This window comes from Sus scrofa, chromosome 2 (assembly GCF_054392235.1).
Source record: "Sus scrofa isolate SSC_HxYL_T2T_F1_AM1 chromosome 2, Sscrofa_HxYL_maternal_Yorkshire_Landrace_v2.0, whole genome shotgun sequence".
Classification (NCBI taxonomy): Eukaryota; Metazoa; Chordata; class Mammalia; order Artiodactyla; family Suidae; genus Sus; species Sus scrofa.
Window position 1 is genome coordinate 75,052,658 of NC_139384.1, and position 23,398 is coordinate 75,076,055.

The 23,398-nt window shown below is 47.6% G+C and overlaps 1 protein-coding gene and 1 long non-coding RNA gene across 24 annotated transcripts in view; one reads left to right on the plus strand and one right to left on the minus strand.

Annotated features, from left to right (window-relative positions):
* Window positions 1-7,146, plus strand: part of ADGRL1 (adhesion G protein-coupled receptor L1) — a 49,475-nt gene extending 42,329 nt beyond the window's left edge. For 7 of the 22 annotated variants that reach the window (XM_085012666.1, XM_085012669.1, XM_085012667.1 and 4 more), the window contains 5 exons: window positions 331-499; window positions 2,068-2,196; window positions 2,382-2,478; window positions 2,572-2,714; window positions 3,278-7,146. In XM_085012666.1, coding sequence (XP_084868792.1) covers window positions 331-499; window positions 2,068-2,196; window positions 2,382-2,478; window positions 2,572-2,714; window positions 3,278-3,445 — 706 coding nt within the window. In that variant the 3' untranslated portion in view covers window positions 3,446-7,146. Of the gene's footprint in view, window positions 1-330; window positions 500-2,067; window positions 2,197-2,381; window positions 2,479-2,571; window positions 2,715-2,854; window positions 2,873-3,277 lie in introns of all 22 variants that reach the window. The other 15 variants (XM_085012661.1, XM_021083697.2, XM_021083701.2 and 12 more) reach the window with 4 other exon arrangements.
* Window positions 499-23,226, minus strand: LOC146405465 (uncharacterized). Of its 2 annotated transcripts, XR_014837521.1 has the most exons (3): window positions 23,149-23,226; window positions 21,644-21,752; window positions 499-637 (listed from the first exon to the last, which is right to left on the minus strand). It is a non-coding gene; the product is annotated as an uncharacterized LOC146405465 (long non-coding RNA). The 2 variants fall into 2 exon arrangements; XR_014837520.1 differs by lacking the exon at window positions 499-637 and having other exon boundaries at window positions 21,278-21,752.
* Between the last annotated feature and the right edge of the window lie 172 nt (window positions 23,227-23,398).

The window sequence follows — 23,398 nt, forward strand, 5'->3', positions numbered from 1 at the left end:
CAAGGCATTGGCACATCGAGCTCTGGTTTTAGGCACATAACTGCTTAGAGTGAGGCAGAGTTCAAAAACATAGTCCATTTCAGGGTAACTTAAAGAGAAGTGACAAAAATAGTTTAAAGTTCTGAAATATGGCCCAAAGGATGAAGGCTGCAGGGGAATGACCCCTGACTTCCAACTGCCCTTCAGGCTCAGCCTGAGTGAAAGCATTGCTGGGCAGGCCTGCTCACTCCAGGGCAGTGTCCAGGCCCACCCAGAGGGACGCGCAGCAGGGAGAGGCATCTCTGCTGGTGGGGACTTTGACGTCCCCGTCCCCTCTCCACCTGTCCCCAGATCCTGGGCCCTGGGAGCCATCGCACTGCTCTTCCTGCTGGGCCTCACCTGGGCTTTTGGCCTCCTCTTCATCAATAAGGAGTCGGTGGTCATGGCCTATCTCTTCACCACCTTTAACGCCTTCCAGGGGGTCTTCATCTTCGTCTTTCACTGCGCCTTACAGAAGAAGGTGAGCACCAGGGAAGGGGCCAGGGGGCTGCCTTCTGCAGTGGGACCTGTTTCTGCCTGGAGAGACACGCAGGCTCATGGGCAGGGAGGTTTTAGCCAGGTGTGGAGAGGGTTCTGGAAAAGAGCAAGGTAGCACAGCCTAGAGGAAGGAGAAAGCAAGACAGATTCAGGGAGCTGGGAGAGCACAGGGCAGGGAGGTGGTGACAGACCCTCCCCACAGTGTGGGGCATAGATCAGGCATGTGGAGGGAAATGACCATGGGCACCACCCAGACAGAACATTTCCTACTTAATAGTAATGGGACAGACTGGGAGTTTTGTGGTGATAGGAAGTTTCCTTTTTAAGTAAAGTGTGTTCAAGTCTGAATCTTTAGGGAAAAAAAAAGGAGAAACAGAAGCAGAGGAATGCAGAGAGGGTGTACAGGCAGTAGGCTCAAGACCAAAGGCAGGGAAACTGAGCCAAGGCATTTTGGACCGGTCAGACTGACTGGTCTGGGGGGACAGGGCGGGGGTAAGGCTAAGGAGGGGAGTGGAGGAGTCTTGGCTACAAGGTTGACTGTATCCTTGCTCTGCTCAAAACTATCCCCTCGGAGTTCCCGTCGTGGCACAGTGGTTCCCGACTAGGAACCATGAGGTTGCGGGTTCCATCCCTGCCCTTGCTCAGTGGGTTAAGCATCCGGCGTTGCCATGAGCTGTGGTGTAGGCTGCAGATGCGGCTCGGATCCCGCGTTGCTGTGGCTCTGGTGTAGGCCAGTGGCTACAGCTCCAATTAGACCCCCTAGCCTGGGAATCTCCATATGCCACTGGAGCGGCCCTAGAAAAGGCAAAAAGACAAAAAAAAAAAAAAACCTATCCCCTCATCACACAGGGATATTCTTACACACCTCTGTGAGGCACACAGTCAAAACCAATCCTTGCATGGCCACCACCTCATGTAGTGACAGTGACAACCTTATAGGGGCCCCCAGGCCCACATGGTCCACCATAAGGCCCCCCTTTCCTTCCCTTCGCTCCAGCCATGCTCTGCTCTCTGACACCAGGAGGTACTCCCTCCTCAGGTCTTGTCACTTGCTCCTCCCCAGAGAGGCCCACTGCCTTATTTCTTTGAGGTTTCTGCTGAAACGTCTCCTTAGTGAGGCCTCCCCTGATTTATTTGAAATCACTCACCAGTGCTGCCCTGCCTAATCCCTGGCCATAGTTCTCTTGGGCAGCACCTCACACCATCAGACATCCTTCACAATGTACTGATGTTTGTATCCATGTTATATCCCTGTCTACTAGAAGATGCCAGCTCTGAGAAGTAGGGCTTTATGTCCAATTTGTGTCTATCCTCGGGGCTTAAGCCACGCCTGGCACATAAAGGATGCATGTTAAAGCTCTGCTGAGTGAATGAATGAGAAACTGTTGGTGGAGGTGGAGAAAGGAGGGTGGCCTGCGTGAGGAGAGACAGCTTGGCTGGCTCTTGGGGACAGGAGATAGTAAGCTTTCTGGTGCCTACTGGGAACTTGGTCTTGAGACTCCCAAGGCAGGGGTACCCACTGCCAGCTGCCTGTCCTCCTTGGCCCCCCAGGTGCATAAGGAGTACAGCAAGTGCCTGCGTCACTCCTACTGCTGCATCCGCTCCCCGCCTGGGGGCGCTCACGGCTCACTCAAGACCTCAGCCATGCGGAGCAACACCCGCTACTACACGGGGACGCAGGTATCCGGGCAGGGGCCGGGGTGCCAGGCAGGGCTCCCTGGGGCTGAGTGTTGGACCTGAGAGCCCAAGAGGCAGGGCAGTTCTCCGCCCAGGTCCCTGGTGGTGCTCATCAGGCAAGTGGTCTCAGAAAGATCCTGGAGGGTGGGCAGCCCAAGGGCCCCCTCACGTCTGGGCTGTGTCCCCAGAGCCGAATCCGGAGGATGTGGAACGACACAGTGAGGAAACAGACGGAATCCTCTTTCATGGCGGGCGACATAAACAGCACCCCTACCCTGAACCGAGGTGAGATGGCATCCCTCACCCCAGGCTTCAGTCCCTCAAGATTCCTGGGCCTGCATCTCCTGGCCGCCTTGTGACCTCTGACCTCCTGGGCAGGTACCATGGGGAACCATCTGCTGACCAACCCTGTGCTGCAGCCCCGTGGGGGCACCAGCCCCTACAACACCCTCATTGCTGAGTCGGTGGGCTTCAATCCTTCCTCACCCCCCGTCTTCAACTCCCCAGGTGAGAGCACTCTGGTGCTGGGAGAGGGTGACAGCCCTGGTCAGGGAGTGTGGGGTCTCCACTTGAGGCATCCTCCTGCCTCCTGAACTGGAGCCTGGACTTGGCATTGAGCTCTCTCACCTTCTCTCTCTTCCCTCCTGGCCGGCACATGCAGGGAGCTACCGGGAACCCAGTAAGTGTGATTATTTCCTGAGAACATTTCCAAGGCGGGGAGGGGAACTCCACCATGGCCTCCGCAGATGGCCTAACTTAGAAACTCGGGTGCTCTCTCCCACACATACTGCATGGTGTTGTGTTAGGTGGGGAATGAGGGTGATGGGGGGCAGAGCATGACCTGGTCACCTGATCTCCTCGTACTGCTGAAAGTCTGAGCCCCCCAGCTGGGAGGGGACCCTAGGGTAATTGTAAGTGGTCGCCACACCCACCTCCACTAATCTACTGCCGAGCTGCTGTCCCTGCTGCCAGTGGAAAAGCGGTACAAGACCCCAATCCCCAGGGGCAGGGGCGAGCCCAGGGAAAATCAGGCAAAGGCAGGCAACCACTCTGAACTCTCTGAGCAGCTCCCTTCTGCCTGCAGAGCACCCCTTGGGAGGCCGGGAAGCCTGCGGCATGGACACGCTGCCCCTCAATGGCAACTTCAACAACAGTTACTCCTTGCGAAGCGGGGATTTCCCTCCAGGGGATGGGGCCCCCGAGCCACCTCGAGGCCGGAACCTGGCCGACGCTGCTGCCTTCGAGAAGATGATCATCTCGGAGCTGGTGCACAACAACCTGCGGGGTGGCAGCAGCGGAGCCAAGGGCCCTCCACCGCCTGAGCCCCCCGTGCCGCCAGTGCCAGGGGGCAGCGGTGAGGAAGAGGCAGGTGGGCCCGGGGGTGCTGACCGGGCAGAGATCGAACTTCTCTACAAGGCCCTGGAGGAGCCACTACTGCTGCCCCGGGCCCAGTCGGTGCTGTACCAGAGCGATCTGGACGAGTCGGAGAGCTGCACGGCAGAGGACGGGGCCACCAGCAGGCCCCTCTCCTCCCCTCCAGGCCGGGACTCCCTCTACGCCAGCGGGGCCAACCTGCGGGACTCGCCCTCCTACCCGGACAGCAGCCCCGAGGGGCCTAGTGAGGCCCTGCCCCCACCCCCACCTGCACCCCCTGGCCCCCCTGAAATCTACTACACCTCGCGCCCACCGGCCCTGGTGGCCCGGAACCCCCTACAGGGCTACTACCAGGTGCGGCGGCCCAGCCATGAGGGCTACCTGGCGGCCCCAGGCCTCGAGGGGCCAGGGCCCGATGGGGATGGGCAGATGCAACTGGTTACCAGTCTCTGAGGGACCTCACGGACCAGGGGCTGGTGGCCCAGGCCAGGAAGGGAACCCTGGGTGGGGCTCTGATGGGAGAGGGAGGCTATGGAGGCAGTGGCTGATGGGCCACTCTCTGCAGGAGCCCCTCAGCCATGGGCCCTCCAGGGCTCTGCTGTGAGGGCCCGAGGTGCAGGGTTCACAGACAGGGTTTCCCACCAGCCATGTGCACCAGCTCAATTTGGGGGAAGTGCAGTAAGGAGCCAAGAGGTCCCCAGGGGAGTGAGGAAGGAGAAATTGGAAGGGTGCAGCCCACTCTTGACTTCCCCCTCCCTCCCTACTCTTCCTCCTCCCTGGAGGGAAATGAGGGCTCTGGGTTCCTTGGGCCAGAGGCCCTGCTGGATAGAACCTGTCAGCTGCTCCTCTCTTTGCAGCCAGAAGTGCTGCCAGCTGCACCGGGATGGAGCAGCAGGGGCAGGACAGATGGACAGGTTCCTCTGCACTACAGTTCCCTGCTCCATGGAGACTGGGGCCTCTGGCCCAGGAGAGAGCCCTAGAGGGGCAGAAAGCCCCAGGGCAAGAGGAATGGGCGGTTGTGGCTGGTGGTTTAAAGGTGGAACTTTCTCCGAAGCTCCTTCTCTCTGCTCTTTCGTCCATGCCTTCCCAGCAAGCTGCCCCTTCAGCCCTCCTTGAGTGCACCCAATGACCCCCTCCCTTGGGGTGACTCCCGATGAAGCACAACTCCCCACAGGGCCCCCAGCCCACAGGGGTGGCCATATTTGAGCAGTTCCCAGTCCTGTGGGCTTGGCTATCTGGGGAGCAGATTTTGGGTCTGGATCTCCCTGGGGAGTGGGTCCTGGGCTTGGATCTTTCCCTAGGGGGCCCTCTTACCCCTTCCTCTCCTCTCCTCCTCCCCCATTGCTGTAAATATTTCAATGAAATGGAAAAGAAAAAAAAAAAGACAAAAAAAAAAAAAAAGAAAGAAAATCTCATCACTTGAAGCCACCGGGAGCCTGCGGCCCGGCCAGCCCGGGATTTCTCCGGAGCAGAGCTGCACCGCCGGGCCCTGGAAGCCAGGACTTCTCCATGTATTTGTGCATCCCCAGCCAGGGTGGGCGGGCCGCCAGAGCAGCTTTTTACAATCCAGAGACAGAAAACAAAATCTAGAAGCAACATCGAAACAAAGAACCCGTTTCCTTCCCGGCACCCGTTTCTGTCGCCTCCTTCCCTGCTTTGCCTCTCCCTGGCATCAGTCAGCCCTCCTGGGGCGTGTACCTCACTGCCTGCCCCAGGACTTGGGGCCTGTCTCCCCCTCCCCTCCCCACTGGCCCGGGGGAGGCACCCGCACACCCAAAGATGCTTTTGCCAAGATGGCTGTGCTGTCCCTTTGAGTTCCTGCTTCTTTGTATACTGCTTCTGGGACTCTCGGCCTGGGAAGGGGTTAATTTCCCACCTAGAGAGGTTGACAGGGAAAGGAAAATGACAGCGGGGTTTGATGGTGGTGGGTGTTAACTGAGAAGGGAGGGCTGGCAGTGGGGAGGTGATCTCTACCCTACACACTCCTGCATGGGAGGCAAAGCCAGTACCAGGGTCAGGCTAGAGTCAAGACACCTATGTTCTGAGGGCTCAACCCCAAACCTGCAGATGTCATAAGCTCCAGGCTTGGGATGTCACCTGAGTACCTCTCCCAGCCCCCTCCTCTTCAGTCTGTCACCATGGCCTTCCCAGCAACCGTCCTAACTCTTTGGGGAACAGCATAGTCCCATTGCCATACTAGCCCAGCCTTGTCATTGTCATTTCCCCAGTGGTGGTGGTCCTCCACCTCTGCTCTGATCCCTCATCTCTTTTGCCCCTCTTTTCTCACAAGTGCCATGAGTTTTCAAACATCTTCGGGTCTTAGCCTGCTGCTGCCATGAACTTCTTTGGGTTAAGGAGGAGGGATTCTAGGGAGGAACTAGGAGGAGGGGACAGATAGGTGGCTGGAGGGACCCTTTTTGCTGCTAGAAAGCCCCTCCCTTCTCCTGGGGAGCTGGGGCTTGCTTGTCCCCATCAGTTAGGGGAGAAGGGGTCAAACCAAAGACGGTGGTTTGTCCCACACAGGGGGACAGGAGTGGAGAGAAGGTAAGGTTGTGTTCCACCTGTTTTTTCCTGGTAGGGCGGCTTAACCCCTTTTATAAGACCATGGGTGAATCTGGACAGGGAGGTGAAGTAAGGAAGGGAACGGTCTTGCCCAGATGGCTCTGTGAGGGCAGGAGACAGCTCCATGGCTTTCTTGGGCTTTGCTAGGCCAGACACTCCTCTATGGGGAGGGGTGGCTAGAGATCTAAGAAGAGCTGGTAGGAGACAAGGATAGATGAAGGACTAGGCCTGGCCCAGGTATCAGCCCAGCTGGAGTCAGAGACTGCCTCTGACACCAGCAAAGAGGGCAGGGTGAGAGAGTTCCCCAGGGAACTGGACGCAAGCAAGGAGTCCCACTTCCTCTCCTCTGCCCAGTCCTCTTTTCATCTCTCCAGACTCCGACAATCAAGGGTGAGAGGGTGCAGCAGGTCCCTTGGTTCCCAGTCCAGCCAGAATCACCAATATGGGTTCCCAGGCCTCAGAGTTGTATGGCAGGGCCCCTGGTAGGACTGGACATCACTACAGTCCAGTATAAAGCTACCCCGGGAGCCCAGGTATCCCCCCCACCCCAACCAGACCTGGTGCCTTGATGCCCCCACCCCAGCTGGGACGGTATAGAGAAGGAAGGGTCTTGGTTTCCTCTCCTACTCACTTCCTTAGGCTCCTGAATTCATTTGCTTTTGAATCTTATTATTTTTCTGGGTTGTTTTGTTTTGTTTTGTTTTTTTGGTTTTGGTTTTCCTTGCCTTCCTTTTTCTCTGTCTCCACCACTTTCCCTATGTCTTTCTCATCGTCTCTTGTGTTTCTCTTCTCTCACCCTCAATTTCTCTGTCCATTCCGGGCCTCCTCCCCCTTCTCCCATTCCCCTGGTCCCTCCTTGGTCTCCTTTTCGATATGCCAAACCAATTTTGGGTCGAGTGCATTTAACGAGAACAAAACAAAAGGCTCATTAACAACAAGATCGTTTCAGAAAAAAAAAAGTTTTAAAAAATTGTTGAGTCAAAAAAAAATCAATAAAGAAATTAAGATTTCTTGGAATGATAAGAGTGGTGTGACTCATTTAGTGGAGGGGGGAGGCAAGAACTAGGTGAGTGGATCTGCACAGAGCATCCCCATGAGGCTGTGACACAATGAGGAACCTGTACTGAAGTGTTTAGAACCCACAGCAGGGGCCTGGTGAGTCACAGAATCATTGTTTATGGAACTGGGTAGTTTCCTGGGCCTGGTTGAGCAATTCAGGTGCAATTTTTGTCTGAATCATAAATGCACTAGGTGGAGGCTCCAATTTTACAGACAGGGAAACTGAGGCTTACAGCATCTGAATACATACACATCCAACTCTCTATGGGCCAGGCCAGTGTGCCATGTTACGTCTCAGAGAGCCCTTCTTGGCCCAGACATCTGTCTGCAGGCTATATCAGAGCACAGCACAGGAAATGTGTGCTGTGCCCTTCTGATTCCACCTGTCATTCCTAGACTCTCAAAATGCTACTGAAATGGTAATTTTCAGTGATGACAGCACAGTGGAATTGCATCATGTTTATTTCACATTCTCAAATACAACTGCCAGTGCTTAGAGAGAGAAGAATGAGCAATCAAACTGTTCAAGTACCTCTCTCCATGCCCTCTGCCCTCAACACAAACATCCAGGATGCTACACTCACCCGTTCTTCCCACTCCCCAACTACTCCTTCCCAGTCTTCATGGCTGGTCCCCTCTCATCTCCTGACCTCTTAATGTTGGCAAGGGCTCAGCCTTGGTCCTTTTCTCTATCTACACTCCCTTCCTAGGAGAGAGCTCTCATCCCATCTCACGGTTTTAAATACAGTTGTCCTCCGAGCAACACAGGTTTGAACTGTATAGGTTCACTTGATGTGGATTTTTTTTCAATAACTATACTGGAAATTTTTTGGAGATTTGTGACAATTTGAAAAAACTCTTAAGTTCCCATTGTGGCTCGGCGGTTAACGAACCTGACCAGTATCCATGAGGACACAGGTGCTATCCCTGGCTCTGCTCAGCAGGTAACGGATCTGGCATTGCCGTGGGCTTTGGTGGCCACAGACTTGTCTCAGATCTGGCGTTGCTATGGCTGTGGCGTCAGCCTGCAGCTGTAGCTCCAATTCGATCCCTAGCCTGGGAACCTCCATATGCTACAGGTATGGCCCTACATAGATTATGTATATATGTTAGTCAACTGTTTATGTTATTGGTAAGGCTTCCAGTAAACAGTAGGCTTTTAGTAAGGTTTTGGAAGAGTCAAAAGTTATACATGGATTTTTGACTGCACAGGGATTGGTACCCCTAACCCCTACATTGTCCAAGGGTCAGCTGTACTATTATGCTAACGACTTCCAAGTGCAGAGCTCCAGCCTCAACTTCCATCTTGAGCTCCAGATTCATTTATATCCAACTACCCACTCCACATCTCCCCCCAGGAATCTGGTAGGAGCTCAAATTTAACCTGTCCTAAACAGTTACATACATAAATACAGGGAGTTCCAACGTGGCTCAGCAGAAATGAATCCAACTAGCATCCATGAGGACATGGGTTTGATCCCCGGACTTGCTCAGTGGGTTAAAGATTTGGCATTGCTGTGAGCTGTGGTGTAGGTCATAGACGGCTCGGATCCTGCATTGCTGTGGCTGTGGCGTAGGCTGGCAGCTATAGCTCTGATTCAACCCCTAGCCTGAGAACTTCCATATGCCTCAGGTGCAGCCCTAAAAAAATTAAAAAAGACATAAATACATACACAAACACACACACACACACACACACACACACACGGATACTCCAGTTCCCACAGGCTTCCCCACCTTGACTAATCACAAGTCCATCTGAGATTCAGGCTAAAACCCTTGGAGCTTCCCTTGAACTTGTTCATAGTTTCATACCCCACATCTAATCTGATAGTAGATGCAATGGTGGCTTTAACTTTAAAATATCTGGAATTACTAACTTGGTTCAAGCCACCACTGTCTCTCACTAGGACTGCTATTAATGGTCCCCTAACTAGCTCTCTTCCCCTCTTCAAGCTTTTCTCAACACAGAAACTAGAGTGATCTCAGTAATTATATCTTGTCCCTACTCTGTTCATAATTCTCCAAAGGCCTCCTCTCTCCCTCAGATGAAAAGCCAAGGTCAACACAATGGCCACAAGGCCCTACAGCATCAGATTAGCCCCATGGCTCTCCTCCTCCTTCCTTCTACTTCAGCCATACTGGGGTCTTCACTGTCCACAAATATGCAGGCACCCTCCCGCTTGTCTTAAGAGCCTTTGCACTGACGGTTCTATTTCTTAAGGTTCACTTATTCTTTTGCTGGGCTTATGAAAATCAGAGCTTCTGAGCAGGCCTTCTCAAGCTATTCCATTTAAACTGCAGTTGGCCACTCCAGAACTTCCTAACTCTTGTCTTGCTATTGCTTCTCATAGAACTCCCATCTCAGAAATTCCCTTGTGGCGCAGAAGGTTAAAGGATCCAGCATTGCTGCAACTGCAGAACAGATCCAATCCCTGGCCTGGGACTTCCACATGCCATGGCTGTGGCCTAAATAAATAAATAAATGAATAAATAAAATTCCCATTGCACAAACTATCTTTTTTTTTTTTTTTTTTTTTTTGTCTTTTTGCCTTTTCTAGGGCTGCTTCCCACAGCATATGGAGGTTCCCAGGCTAGGGGTCAAATCAGAGCTGTAGCCGCCAGCCTCCGCCAGAACCACAGCAACGTGGGATCCAAGCCATGTCTGCAACCTACCCCACAGCTCACGGCAACGCCGGATCCTTAACCCACTGAGCGAGGCCAGGGATTGAACCCGCAACCTCATGGTTCCTAGTTGGATTTGTTAACCACTGCGCCACGACAGGAACTCCATCTTTTTTGCTTATTATCTGCCTCTCTGACTAGAAAACAATTTTCTTTTTTCTTTTTGTTTCTTTTTTGGTCTTTTTGTCATTTTAGGGCCACACCTGCAGCACATGGAGGTAGCCTTTTCTAGGGCTGCTTCCCACGGCATATGGAGGTTCCCAGGCTAGGGGTCGAATCGGAGATGTAGCCACCGGCCTACACCACAGCCACAGCAACTCAGGATTTGAGCCACGTCTGCAACCTACACCACAGCTCACAGCAATGCCGGATCCTTAACCCACTGAGTGGGGCCAGGGATAGAACCCACGTCCTCATGGTTGCTGACTGGGTTTACTAACCGCTGAGGCACGATGGGAACTCCTAGAAGAAAATTTTCAATGGTCTGTTTGTTTGTTCACTGCTATTCCCTTCTATCCAGCACAGTGTCTGGCACACAGCAGGTGATCAATAAATTTGTTAAAGGACATAAAGCTGAATTGAGCCTAAGACCCAGAGTAGGCCTGAGATGACAGTTAAGACCATTCCCTCAGCTGCTCTCAGGTACCATGAATCTCTCACCATGTAATACTGTTTTTTAATTCAGCATGGCCCTGAAACCTAAGTTCAGCATTTCAGCTGGCGCCCAACTCTACCCTATACTGAAGAGGAACTGATTCTACTGCACTTATTGAGAGATGCTCTGTGAGCAAATTCAGGAACTTTAAGGGTCAACGTAACTATCTATGATTTCAACCTAATGCTTTGACTTTGAAATTTAATCCTGGAATAAGATGAGATTCTACAGCACAGCCAGTTCTTCCATCTTTTTGTCCTTTGCTCTCCCAGCACTGCACACACCCGGCTCCTCTACACACACAGTAAAACCTGCTGTGCCTGACAACTTGTGACCCTCAGTGGTTGTTAGTGGCACCAGTACATAGCTGGGGTAACCATTTTCACATGCCCAGGAACAATTAACATTCATGTTGAGATTCATTTCAAAACTCTTTCCTACATTTCATCTTACTTAATTGTCACAAGATATGTATTATTATCCCCATTTATCAGATGAGGGAACTAAAGTTAGAGTGATTAAATGACTTATTCAAAGAAGATTACTAAGCAACTCAAAATGCCCACACCCCACAGATGCTTTATCTGTCCAATTTAATCCTTTCAACCACCCAGTGAAGCAGGTTTTTACTTAGTCCCATTTTACAGCTGCCCAGAAAGATTTGAGAACATACCCACATTCACTTAGCTAACAAGAGAAAGCTGGACCAGGCCTAACATCTTGGTCTTGCAATCCCAGGGGCTGCAGCTACAGCTGTCTGCACTCAGCTACAGTTGCCCAGTCCCCATCACCACCCACCAAGCACACTCAGTATACACTAGGGAGGCTGACTATTTGGCTCCCCACACCAGAGGAGATGCCTGCTAGACATGCCACACCCTGACGGTCCCTATGTAGGTAGTTTTTTAATTATTTTTAATTTTAAGTGAGAATTGCAATTATTTTTAATTTTTTTATTTTTTAAATTTATTTATATTTTATTTATGTATTTATTTTCCTTTTTAGAGCCGCACCTGTGGCACATGGAGGTTCCCAGGCTAGGAGCCAAATTGGAGCTACAGCTGCTGGCCTACACTACAGCCACAGCAATGCCAGATCCAAGCCGTGTTTGCAACCTACAGCACAACTCACAGCAATGCCAGATCCTTAACCCATCTGGATCTGGGCAAGGCCAGGGATCGAACCTGCAACCTCATGATTCCTAGTCAGATTCGTTTCCTCATGGTTCCTAGTCAGATTCGTTTCCACTGCACCAAGACGGGAACTCCGAAGCTAATATTTTAGGACTGTCCAGGGTGGACCCAGGTAAGTTAGGCCAGAGGGAAAGGCCTTAATGCAGAGTAACAAAGAATTCTCTTCAGTTTCCCAAAGGATGGAAAGCACTGGAACCTCTTACCCTGAGGAAACATCCTCTCTCCCATGAACTCTTGGGAAAGCCTAGTGGAGCCAGACTCAGGCTACTCCTTTATCCCTACAATATCCTCAGGCTTATTCTGCTCCTCTCTTACCCTTTCAAACATCTCAGTCATGGCAACAAGCTGTGACAACAGGACCCTGCTGGCTTCCTCCTCCTCCATTTATATCCCTTCTTACTTGACTGAGACTCTCCTTAATCAAAACCCTTGCAACAACTACTCTTCTCTATCTGTCCTTCCCCACTGTTTTCCACTACCCTTTGCCCCTGTCCAAGCAATCCCAGCTTCTCACAACTGAAGCCATCACTTTAAGCCATCCAGTCCTCTCCTGGGAACTGATCATAAGGAACCACGCATGTACATGAAGAGAGTGGCAAGAAGGTTCGCTGTAGTCAGGCTTCTAAGAGTAAAACACATGAAGTAATCTAAAATTTCAGCACGGAAAACTGTTACATAAATTATGCAAATCTGTAAACAGAATACCATGCAACCATTAAAAATGATAATGCAGAAGAACACTAAATGACATGGAAACATATTCAAAATAATACTAAGGGTAGAAACCTAGATATAAAAAAAGAAGGTAGTAGTTCTCATTGTGGCTCAGTGGTTAACAAACCCAACTAGCATACATGAGAACACAGTTCGATGCCTGGCCTCGCTCAGTGAGTTAAGCATCTAGCACTGCCGTGAGCTGTGGTGTAGGTTGCAGACATGGCTTTGATCCAGCGTTGCTGCGGCTGTGGCTGTAGTGTAGGCTGGCAGCTGTAGCTCCGATTAGACCCCCTAGCCTGGGAACCTCCATATGCCACCGGTACAGCCCTAAAAGACAAAAAAAAAAAAAAAAAAAAAGAAGAAGAAGGTAAAGTGGAGTTACTGCTGCAGCACAGTAGGTTAAGGATCCAGAGTTGTCACATCGTGGAACAGGTTGCAGCTGTGGCTCAGATTTAATCTGTGGCCCTTTCCAGGTGTAGCTGAAAAAGAAAAAAGTATCACCCTACCTTTCTTTTGTTTTCATGGCATGCATATATAAAAAGTGTGTGTATATATACATACACGGAATTGTGTGTATCTGCATGTGTATGTGGGTATATATCTCTAATATATGCAGAATATGAAGCAATACACCAGAATATTAACAGTTTATCTGCAGTGGGTAATTTTAACTTTCTCGCAACTCTATTTTAAAAATTATTTGCATTAAATATATGTTACTTTTTTTTTTTTTTTTTTGTCTTTTTGCCTTTTCTAGAGCCGCTCCCGTGGCATATGGAGGTTTCCAGACTAGGGGTTGAATTGGAGCTGTAGCTGCTGGCCTACGCCAGAGCCACAGCAACATGGGATCCGAGCCGCGTCTGAAACCTACACCACAGCTCATGGCAACACCAGATCCTTAACCCACTGAGCAAAGCCAGAGACCAAACCCGCAATCTCATGGTTCCCAGTCGGATTCGTCAACCACTGGGCCATGACAGGAACTCCAAAATATATATTACTTTTATAAGAGGAAAAAGTATATGTGTGTCCTACTTTCTGTGGAAGAACAAAGGCCAAGAATAACACAAATGGAAGAAGAAAGAACAAGGTGGGGAACTAGCCTTACCAAGATTGGTTATAGCATGATAATGTTTATGACAGTGTGGTTTTGGCACAGGAAGAGAAAAAAGTCCAATGGAAGAGAACTGTGACTAGATGGAAACTTGCTCTAGGCAGAGATTACAAAATCACTAGGAAAAGGATGGATTAATCTAAAGGATCTTATATTTTGGGGTCTTGAGATCCCTTTACCCTTTTAAAAACTGATGGAGATGGGGAGGGGGATAACTGGGAGGAACAAAAAGGATTTTTAGAGCAGTGAAAATACTCTGTATGCTATGATGATGAATATATGCATTTGTCCAAACCCACAGAATGTACACAAAGAGTGAAGCTTACTGTAAACCTCAGACTTTGGGAGATAATGACATGTCAATACAGGTTCATGAATTGTAACAAATTCACCATTTTGGTGGTGGATTTTAATGGTAGGGGATACTATGCAAGTGGGAGGGGGAAGGGGTATAATAAGAAATCTATGTACCTTACTTTCTTTTTTTTTTGTCTTTTGTCTTTTGTCTTTTTTTTAGGGCCATACCTGTGGCACATGGAGGTTACCAGGGTAGAGGTTGAATCGGAGCTGTAGCTGCCAGCCTACACCACAGCCACAGCTACACAGGATCAGAGCCTCATTTGCAACCTACACTACAGCTCACAGCAACGCCAGATCCTTAACCCACTGAGCAGGGCCAGGAATTGAACCCGCATCCTCATGGATACTAGTCGGGTTTGTTAACCACTGAGCCATAACAGGAACTCCTATGTACCTTACTTTCAATTTTGCCATGAACACAAAACTGCTCTAAAAAAAAAAAATTAAAAAAAATAATGAGGGCCCTAATGAACTATTGTTTATGGGGACAGAGATTATATCTATCTATATTTACTGAATTGGAAATTAAAACTGAGAAAAAATTTTAAATATTCAAATTAAATTAGCTAATAAATCATTAAATGTTAACATAAATAACCTACTTTATTAAAAATAACTATATATATATATATATATATATATTTTTTTTTTTTTTTTGCTTTTTAGGGTCACACTTGTGGCATATGGAAGTTCCCAGCCTAGGGGTCAAATTGGAGTTTCAGCTCCCAGGCTACACCACAGCCAAAACAATGCAGGATCCAAGCCACATCTATGACCTACACCACAGCTCATGGCAACACTGGATCCTTAACCCACTAATCGAGGACAGGGATCAAACCCACATCCTCATGGATACTTGTCAGGTTCATACTGCTGAGCCACAATGGGAACTCCACTATATATATTTTTAAAACAAAGCAGTGAAAAGAATAGCATTGTTTTACATTTTCGTAAAGTACCTACTGTCTGGCATAATGAAAGACAGCTAGATTTTCACATAGACTCAGCAATCAATCTGTTGCAATACGCTATTCTGGTTGAAGTACATGAAGAAAATCCAGCCTCAAAGATATATAGTTGAGAGTTCCCTTGTGGCACAGCAGGTTAAGGAACTGGTGTTGTCACTGCAGCAGCTTGGGTCCCTACTGTAGGAAGGGTTTAATCCCTGGCCTGGGTACTTCGACATGCCTCAGGAGCAGCCAAAAAAAAACCCCAAAGATCAGATAGTTGGAAAAGGTAGGAGTGTTATAGACTTCAGCTAACTGGGGATATTCTACTTTGTTACTATACCAAAACTCAACAAGTAGAGGTGTATTTAAAGAATATGAAACTGTATCAATAAACTTTTCATACTCTGTTACAATGAAACCCATTGATCTTTCATGACTGATTTTTTAATATCATGCATTGGTCTTTAGAAAAATATTAGGGAGTTCCTGCTCTGGCACAACAGGATCTGTGGGGTCTCTGAAGCACCAGGACCCAGGTTAGATCCCGGCCAGCAGAGTGGGTTAAAGGATCCAGCACTGCTACAGCATTGGTCACAAGTGCAGCTCAGATCTGATCCCTGGCCCATGAACTCCATACGCAATGGGGTGGCTCAAAAAGAAAAAAAAGGAAAAAAGAAAAATATAGTTATGCTGAGTTATTACATTTCATTATGCAGTATTTTTTAAATCGTTATGTGTTAATAATATCACCACTTATCTCATCAGAAAAGCCTTTAAATACTGAAAAGTTGTTAGGCTCATTGGGGTGAATAAATTTCCCAAATGTCAAAGTGTTTTATTTTGGAGGGTTTCCTCTTTTTTTTTTTAGGGCCTCACCTGAGGCATATGGAAGTTCCCAGGCTAGGGGTTGAATCGGAGCTATAGCTGCCAGCCTACACCACAGCTGCAAGCCACGCCAGATCTGAACCACATCTGCAACCTACACCACAGCTCATGGCAATGCTGGATCCTTAACCCACTGATCGAACCTGCATCCTCATGGATACTAGTCAGGTTCATTACTGCTGTGCCACAACGGGAACTCCAGGTGTCTAAGTTTTGCTTGAAAGCTCAAATATTATCATTGGCAGCAAAATATCAATTGTCCTCTAAGTGACCACTCACTTTATTTCTACAAAAATATAAATGAAATATCCTACTCTGAATAATAATTAGTAATTACTTGAGTAAAAATAGTGTTCATGAAAAAAGTAGGCAGTTCCACCTCAACTCAAACACCTGTACAAGTACACTACCTCAACTACCATCATTCCTTAGCAGGCAACAGAAGTGCTCTATGTAATCTTCATATTTCACCACACAGAATATTAGGAAGACCTGCCGTAGGGCTAAGGTTTAACACAGTTACTACTTTCACTGCTTCTTCAATGGCATTCTTTTTGTTTGTTTTTTGTCTTTTTACGGCTGCACCCAAGGCATATGGAAGTGTCCAGGCTAGGGGTCGAATTGGAACTACAGCTGCCAGCCTACACCAAAGCCACAGCAACACCAGATCCAAGCTGCGTCTGTGACCTACACCACAGCTCATGACAACGCTGGATCCTTAACCCACTGAGCGAGGCCAGGGATCAAACCTGTGTCCTCATGGACACTAGTCAGATTTGTTTCTGCTGACGACGGGAAATCCTCCAAGGACATTCTTAAGTGAAACTGTTTTAACATTGAGTGTGGTGATGAGGAATACAGTAACAACTACCAAGGTATGGTGACATTGCATTGATTCCTGCTAAAGTGCCTGCTATTTTAGCTATTGTTGCTTTTGTACCATTAGTGCACATAACAACACAGCACAATGCCTTAGAAGTATTATGAAAAGAGTTCATTTCATAGGTTCCCTAAAAGGTTCTTAGGGATCCCCAGGGGATCACATTTTGAGAACCACTGGACTACCCAAGTGGAGCTGGGACAACTGGTTATCCACATAAAAAATAACCAAATCACAGTCCTACCTCACATCAAAAACAAAGAGAAATTGCAGGTAGATTTTTTTTTAAGCTAAATATGAGAAGTAGAACTTCCAGAAGAAAATACAGTAAGATATCTTACTGACCTCAGAGTAAATTTTTTTTTCATGCAGTTATTTTAATTCTATTTTTATAGGTCTTGGTACTTTCCTATACATGTTAAAACTATAGGAATCTTCTTTTTGATTTTACCACCCCCAAAATTCTGAAGATCTTAGCTAAGGGGTCTTTTTTTTTTTAAGAGTAAATTTCTTAAGCAAGGCATACAAAACATAAACTATATGTAGATTTATAATTCTGATGGCATTAAAATAATAATGATGATAATGATAATAAATTCTGAACATCAGAAGACACTATACAGGAGTTCCCTAGTAGTTCAGCTGGTTAAGGATCTGGTGTTGTCATTGCTGTGGCTCTGGCTATTGCTGCAGCGTGGATTCGATCCCTGGCCTGGGAAGTTTTGCATGCTACAGGTGCAGCCAAAAAAAAAAAAAAAAAAAAAAGCAAGGATGAAAAGGCAAGGCTCAAGTGTAAGAGTTAATGCACTTGATAAAATGATTACAATCCAGCAGGAAAATGGGCAAAGGTACGAACAGACAATTTACAAAAAGCAAATGCTCAAAAAACACATGAGAAAAGCTCAGCCTCACTAGTAATCAGAATAAAGCTAATTGAAACCAATAATTCACACCCATCAGAAAAACAAACATGTCAGGAGTTCCCTTCGTGGCTCGGGAGTTAAACCCAATTAAGACCCATGAGGATTTGAGTTCAATCTCTGGCCTTGTTCAGTGGGTTAAGGATCCAGCATTGACCTACTGTGGTGTAGGTCACAGACGGAGCTCAGATCCCGTGTTGCTGTGGCTGTGGTGTAGGCCAGCAGCTATAGCTCCAATTCGACCCCTAGCCTGGGAACTTCCATATGCCGAGGGTGCAGCAAAAAGGCAAAAAAAAAGAGAGAGAGAGACATGTATAAGTCTGACAATATCCAGTGTTGATAAGGACACTGAGCAGGAGCAACACTGCTGGTGGGAGTGAGAACTGGAAAATCATTTTGAAGAACAAACTGGCAATATCTAGTAAAGCTTAATATTCCCCAAACCCAGCAATTCAAATCCTAGGGAAACTCTTGCATGTGTAAACAAAGGGCTGTGCACAGCAATGAACACTACGGTACTGTCTATAAGAGTAGAAAACTGGAAACAATCTAAATATCAAGCAGGGGGTGGATGGATAAAACACTGTCCAACAAAACGTTCTGTAGTCACAGAAATGTTCTTTATCTAAGCTGTCTAATGTGGTAGCCACTAGCCACATCTGAATATATGAAACGTGGCTAAGTGACTGGGAAATTGAATTTTTCATTTAATTTTGATTAACTGAAGTTTAAATAGCCAAATGTGGCTAATAGATACCACATCAGATAGCACAGCTATGTAGCAATGATACACACGTGTCGCATCTATACACCTCAAAAGCATTATGTTAGACCAAAAAAAGCAAGCTTCAGAAGGTAGGACAGGAACCAGGGTGAAGCAAGCTAGGTATCTACGATGAAAATTTTAGGAGACACTCATCCTGAGTCATGCAGGTATGAGCTAGCACTTGTGTGACTTGGAGAGTGAGTGCCCCCTTAAATTGTGTGCCCTTGCTTTCCTCATTCTAGTTCCAGCTCTATTGCAATATATCTGGTATGATACTGTGTTGCGGGTCCCCAAGATCACCCCTAGGTTTGATGTCTAACTGGGAGGATTCACAGGATTTAGCATATAGCCTACTCAGGACTATGATTTCTTACAGTGAAAAGATACAAAGCAAATCGGCCAAGGGGAAAGGTGCGTGGGTCAAAGTCTGGAGGAGAGGAAACCAGGTACAAGCTTCCAAGAGTCCTCTCCCAATAAGTCACATGGGATGTGTTTAGTTCCTACAGCAGATTTGTGACAACACACGTGAAATGCTATCCACAAGGAAAGCTCATTACAGACTCAGTGCCTGGGGTATTTGTGGGGAGCTGGTCAAATATCAAGCTTCCAGACTCCAGAAGGAAGGCAGATGTTCGATACAAACCACATTGTACAGGAGTTCCCGTAGTGGCTCAGTAGTTAACAAATCCAACTAGGAACCATGAGGTTGTGGGTTCGATCCCTGGCCTTGCTCAGTGGGTTAAGGATCTGGCGTTGCCATGAGCCGTGGTGTAGGTTGCAGACTCGGCTGGGATCTGGCATTGCTGTGGCTGTGGCGCAGCCCAGCAGCTACAACTTCAATTAGACCCCTAGCCTGGGAACCTCCATATGCCGCAGGAGAGGCCCCAGAAAAATGCAAAAAGACAAACAACAACAACAAAAAAACCCACATTGTGGAGTTCCCGTCATGGCGCAGTGGTTAACGAATCCGACTAGGAAGCATGAGGTTGCGGGTTCGGTCCCTGCCCTTGCTCAGTGGGTTAACGATCCGGCGTTGCCGTGAGCTGTGGTGTAGGTTGCAGACGCGGCTCGGATCCCAGTTGCTGTGGCTCTGGCGTAGGCCGGTGGCTACAGCTCCGATTCGACCCCTAGCCTGGGAACCTCCATATGCCGTGGGAGCGGCCCAAAGAAATGAAAAAAAAAAAAAAAAAAAAAACCCACATTGTACAGTTTAAGCACTATCAGCCATTTGTTATCATTTAGGGAATCATGGGAACCCTCCTGAAATCCCAGTTCCTAGACACCAGTCAAGGACCAGCCTTGCAAACAGGCTTTTCTAAGAACAGCAGTCTCAGGCCAGCTATAATAACTCTTTCTTGCACAGGTATCATTTATATAAGTTTGTAGAACATGACATAAATACTACATATAGTTTAAAGACGCATATTAAAGATGCACAAACATGCACAGAAAGATAAACTCCAAATCCAGGACTGCAGGTACATTTTCTTAAAAAGGGGAGAGGAATGGATTTGAGGCTGGGGTATCAGGCCTTTCAATTGCATCTTTAGTGTTTTACTCCTTAAACTGGGTAATGAGTATGAGTACACCTGAAACACTACATAAGAAAAATGAGGACTTACTACTACTAAGCACTATTAACAGTCCATGTTTATGGAGTACCTTTCACATTCCAGGTTATGCTAAGGCCGTTATATGGATTTATTCTTTTTTTTTTTTCCCCTGCTTTTTAGGGCCACACCCTCGGCATATGGAAGTTCCCAGGCTAGGGTTCAAATTGGAGCTACGCCACAACCATAGCAACTTGGGATCTGAGCTACATCTGTGACCCTACACCACAGCTCACGGCAACACCGGACCTGAGACCCAATGAGCAAGGCCAGGGATCAAACCCACATCCTCGTGGATACATGCTGGATTTGTTCCTGCTGTGCCACAAGGGGAACTACCTGGATTCATTCTTTTAGAAAAATTTACTGAGTACTTCCTACATGTGAAGCTCTGTGCCAAACTCTGGAAATACACTACTGAAAGGTCAGCGTGAGACAAGAGAGATCCCGTCCCTAACCAACTTTCAATCTACTGTGAGATGATAAGAGATAATAAGCACAGTTGAAACCAACATATGGGGAGTTCTTGTTGTAGCTCGGGGGGGGGGGGGGGCCAACCCAACTAGTGACTATGAGGACACAGGTTTGATCCTTGACCTCGCTCAGTGGGTTAAGGGTCTGGCATTGCTGTGAGCTGTGGTGTAGGCTGCAGACATGGCTCAGATCCATTCCTTGGTATGGCTGTGGTGTGGGCCAAGAGCTGCAACTCTGATTTGGCCCCTGGTCTGGGAACTAGTGCGGCTCAAAAAAAAAAAAAACACACACACACATACGTACAGATTCTGCTAAGTGCTCCTAAGATAATAAGGCAGGCTTTTGTAATAAATGAAGGTCTACTTTAGGGTGGTCAGAGAAGGCTTTTTTGGGAGGGACATTTGAGGTAAACCATAAATGATGAAAATGAGACAGCCATGCAGTTATCTCAAGGAAGCACATTCCAGACAGAAGGAACAGCAAGTGCAAAGCCCTGCAGCAGAAATAAGTTTGGTGCTGAATGACCAGGAAATAAAGCCAGCAAAGCCTGAGAGTGGTGACGAGAGAGACTGGCAGATGAGGCTTGAGAGGTCAGCTGAGGCCACTGGGCAGGGCCTCCTAAGCCAGACAAAAGATCTTAAGTTTCATTCTAAGTATGATAAGCCTTTGAAGGTTTTAAGCAGGGTAATGACATGATCTGGTTTACAACTGAAGATTATTCAGTCAGCTGTAGGGAGAAGGCATTATAGACAGGGCCATTTTCTTCAGTAGTACCAGAGACATAATGCTCGTGGATGATGAGCTTTTCAGGGGCTAAGAAAAGGCTGGGGCCAGGGATAAAGAGAAAAAAGCTCCACAATGCAAAAAGAAAACTACAAAGTTGTAATGAATAAATGTTTAATTAAACATCTAGAAAACATAACATCATAACAACTTCATTCATCAAATTTCATATTCATAAGCAACCAAATTACATTTGGAAATAATTTGAAAATTAGATTTTCTCAAGTCACAAAAGTTCCCAAGTATGCCCAAAGACTGCCAAGAAATCACAGCCAATAATAATGTGAATTTTCTTGCAGCTAAATTGTTTCAATGGGGAAAAAGTCCTTGCAATGAAAAAAAAATTTTTTTTTGTTTTAACTTAATGTGAGGTGTAGATACAAATAAATGTCTAGCATCATGAGGCCACAGAGGAGCATGGATAAGAAAAGCTTGGGCTTGAAACAGTACTGTTCAGACTTACATTCTCTTGAGTTTGAACACTGTTCAGAGGACCCTTGGAAAGGTTTCAACTCAGAGAAGACATTTGAGCAGAGATCTGAATAACAAGAAGGCACCAGCCATGCCAAGAGCTGAAAAAGAGGTGGGAGAGTCATGTCAGATTTTTATGGAACAAAAAGAGGGTCAGTTTGGCTGGACTCAAGTTGCGGCTGGGTGGGTAGTAAGAAACAAAGCATGAAGAGTCTTGAAGACAGTACTCTCACACTGAAAACAGAAAACCATTCACATACTAAGCAGAGAGGTGACTGATCCAATTTATTTCAGACCTGCTGCTGTCCAATAACACAGTGGCCACAGAGGATCATGAACATCTGAAATGTGTTTAGTGCCACTGTGAAAAGGAACATTTCATATCACCTAACTTTCATCAACTAACATTTCAATTTAAAACCGACATGAGGAGTTTCCGTCGTGGCGCAGTGGTTAACGAATCCGACTAGTGAACCATGAAGTTGCGGGTTCGGTCCCTGCCCTTGCTCAGTGGGTTAACGAACGATCCGGCATTGCCGTGAGCTGTGGTGTAGGTTGCAGACACGGCTCAGATCCTGCGTTGCTGTGGCTCTGGCGTAGGCCGGTGGCTACAGCTCCGATTAGACCCCTAGCCTGGGAACCTCCATATACCGCGGGAGTGGCCCAAGAAATAGCAAAAAAAAAAGACAAAAAAAAAAAATACAATTAAAAAAATAAATAAAACCGACATGAGATCTAACTCATGGGAAACTTTTAAGCTTGCTGGGAACAGCGTGGGCATATGAGTCTACAATACAGCTGTAAATTTTATGAAATCTAAGCTAATTTTCAGTGAAAATGTAGCGTCCAGATCACAGACGTGTTGTTAAGTAAAATAAAGGATTTCAACAGCTTCGTGCTGAGTAACAAAATGTAAGCTACCTGTGTTGTATTTTTTAATACTGAACATATGCTGAAAAGGTGTTTCAGCTAAATTTTAATATATTTAAGAGTATGTTAAAATTAACTTTTTAAACTTTTTTAAAAAACGTGGTTAACTTCAGAAAAGTGTAAAACTAGGTGCGCTGTCACAGGTGGAAGCAGGGAGTGAGTGCGGATGTCCCTACAGTCTTCCAGACAGGGGGCGACGGCGCTCCAGCCCCAGTGTGGGAGTAAAGTTTCTAGATGTATTATGCAGTCATAAATCCTGCCAGTAAATTTTCATGACCCTGTTCAACGCGCGGGGAAGGGTGGCCTCGAGAGGTAAGTGGAAGAGGCCGGACTCGAACTCTCATTTACAGCGTGTCTACCTGAAACCTCCCCAGAGGCTCTCGAAGGGGAAAAAGCCGGATTCGAACCAAGCCCGACTCCCGCGACCCAGGCCCCCGTGAGCCCCGTTACTGTCACACCGTCTCCCTTCAGGGATGGGTTAAACGTTCACAACGTTCACAACGGACTCCCGGGCCGCTGGGCCTGAAGGGCCAGGAGACCCATAGAGAAACTTCCGGCAACGCTCACCTGCTGAGACTCCAGAGCCGCAAACGCTCTTCCTTTCTCTTCTTACACCCCGCTCAACAGCGCCGGCAGTCGACTTCCGCTCCACTCCTACGAATCCCCCACCGAGTCTTATTTCCTCCCGCCCCCCAAGGTCAACTCAGCCAATAAACTCTCAGAGAATCGGCTTTATTCCCGCCCCACCCCTGCCTGCCAATCACCGCAGGTCAAGCACCGCCCTTCCCGCTCTTTAAGAGGGGATTTGGCGAGCGCC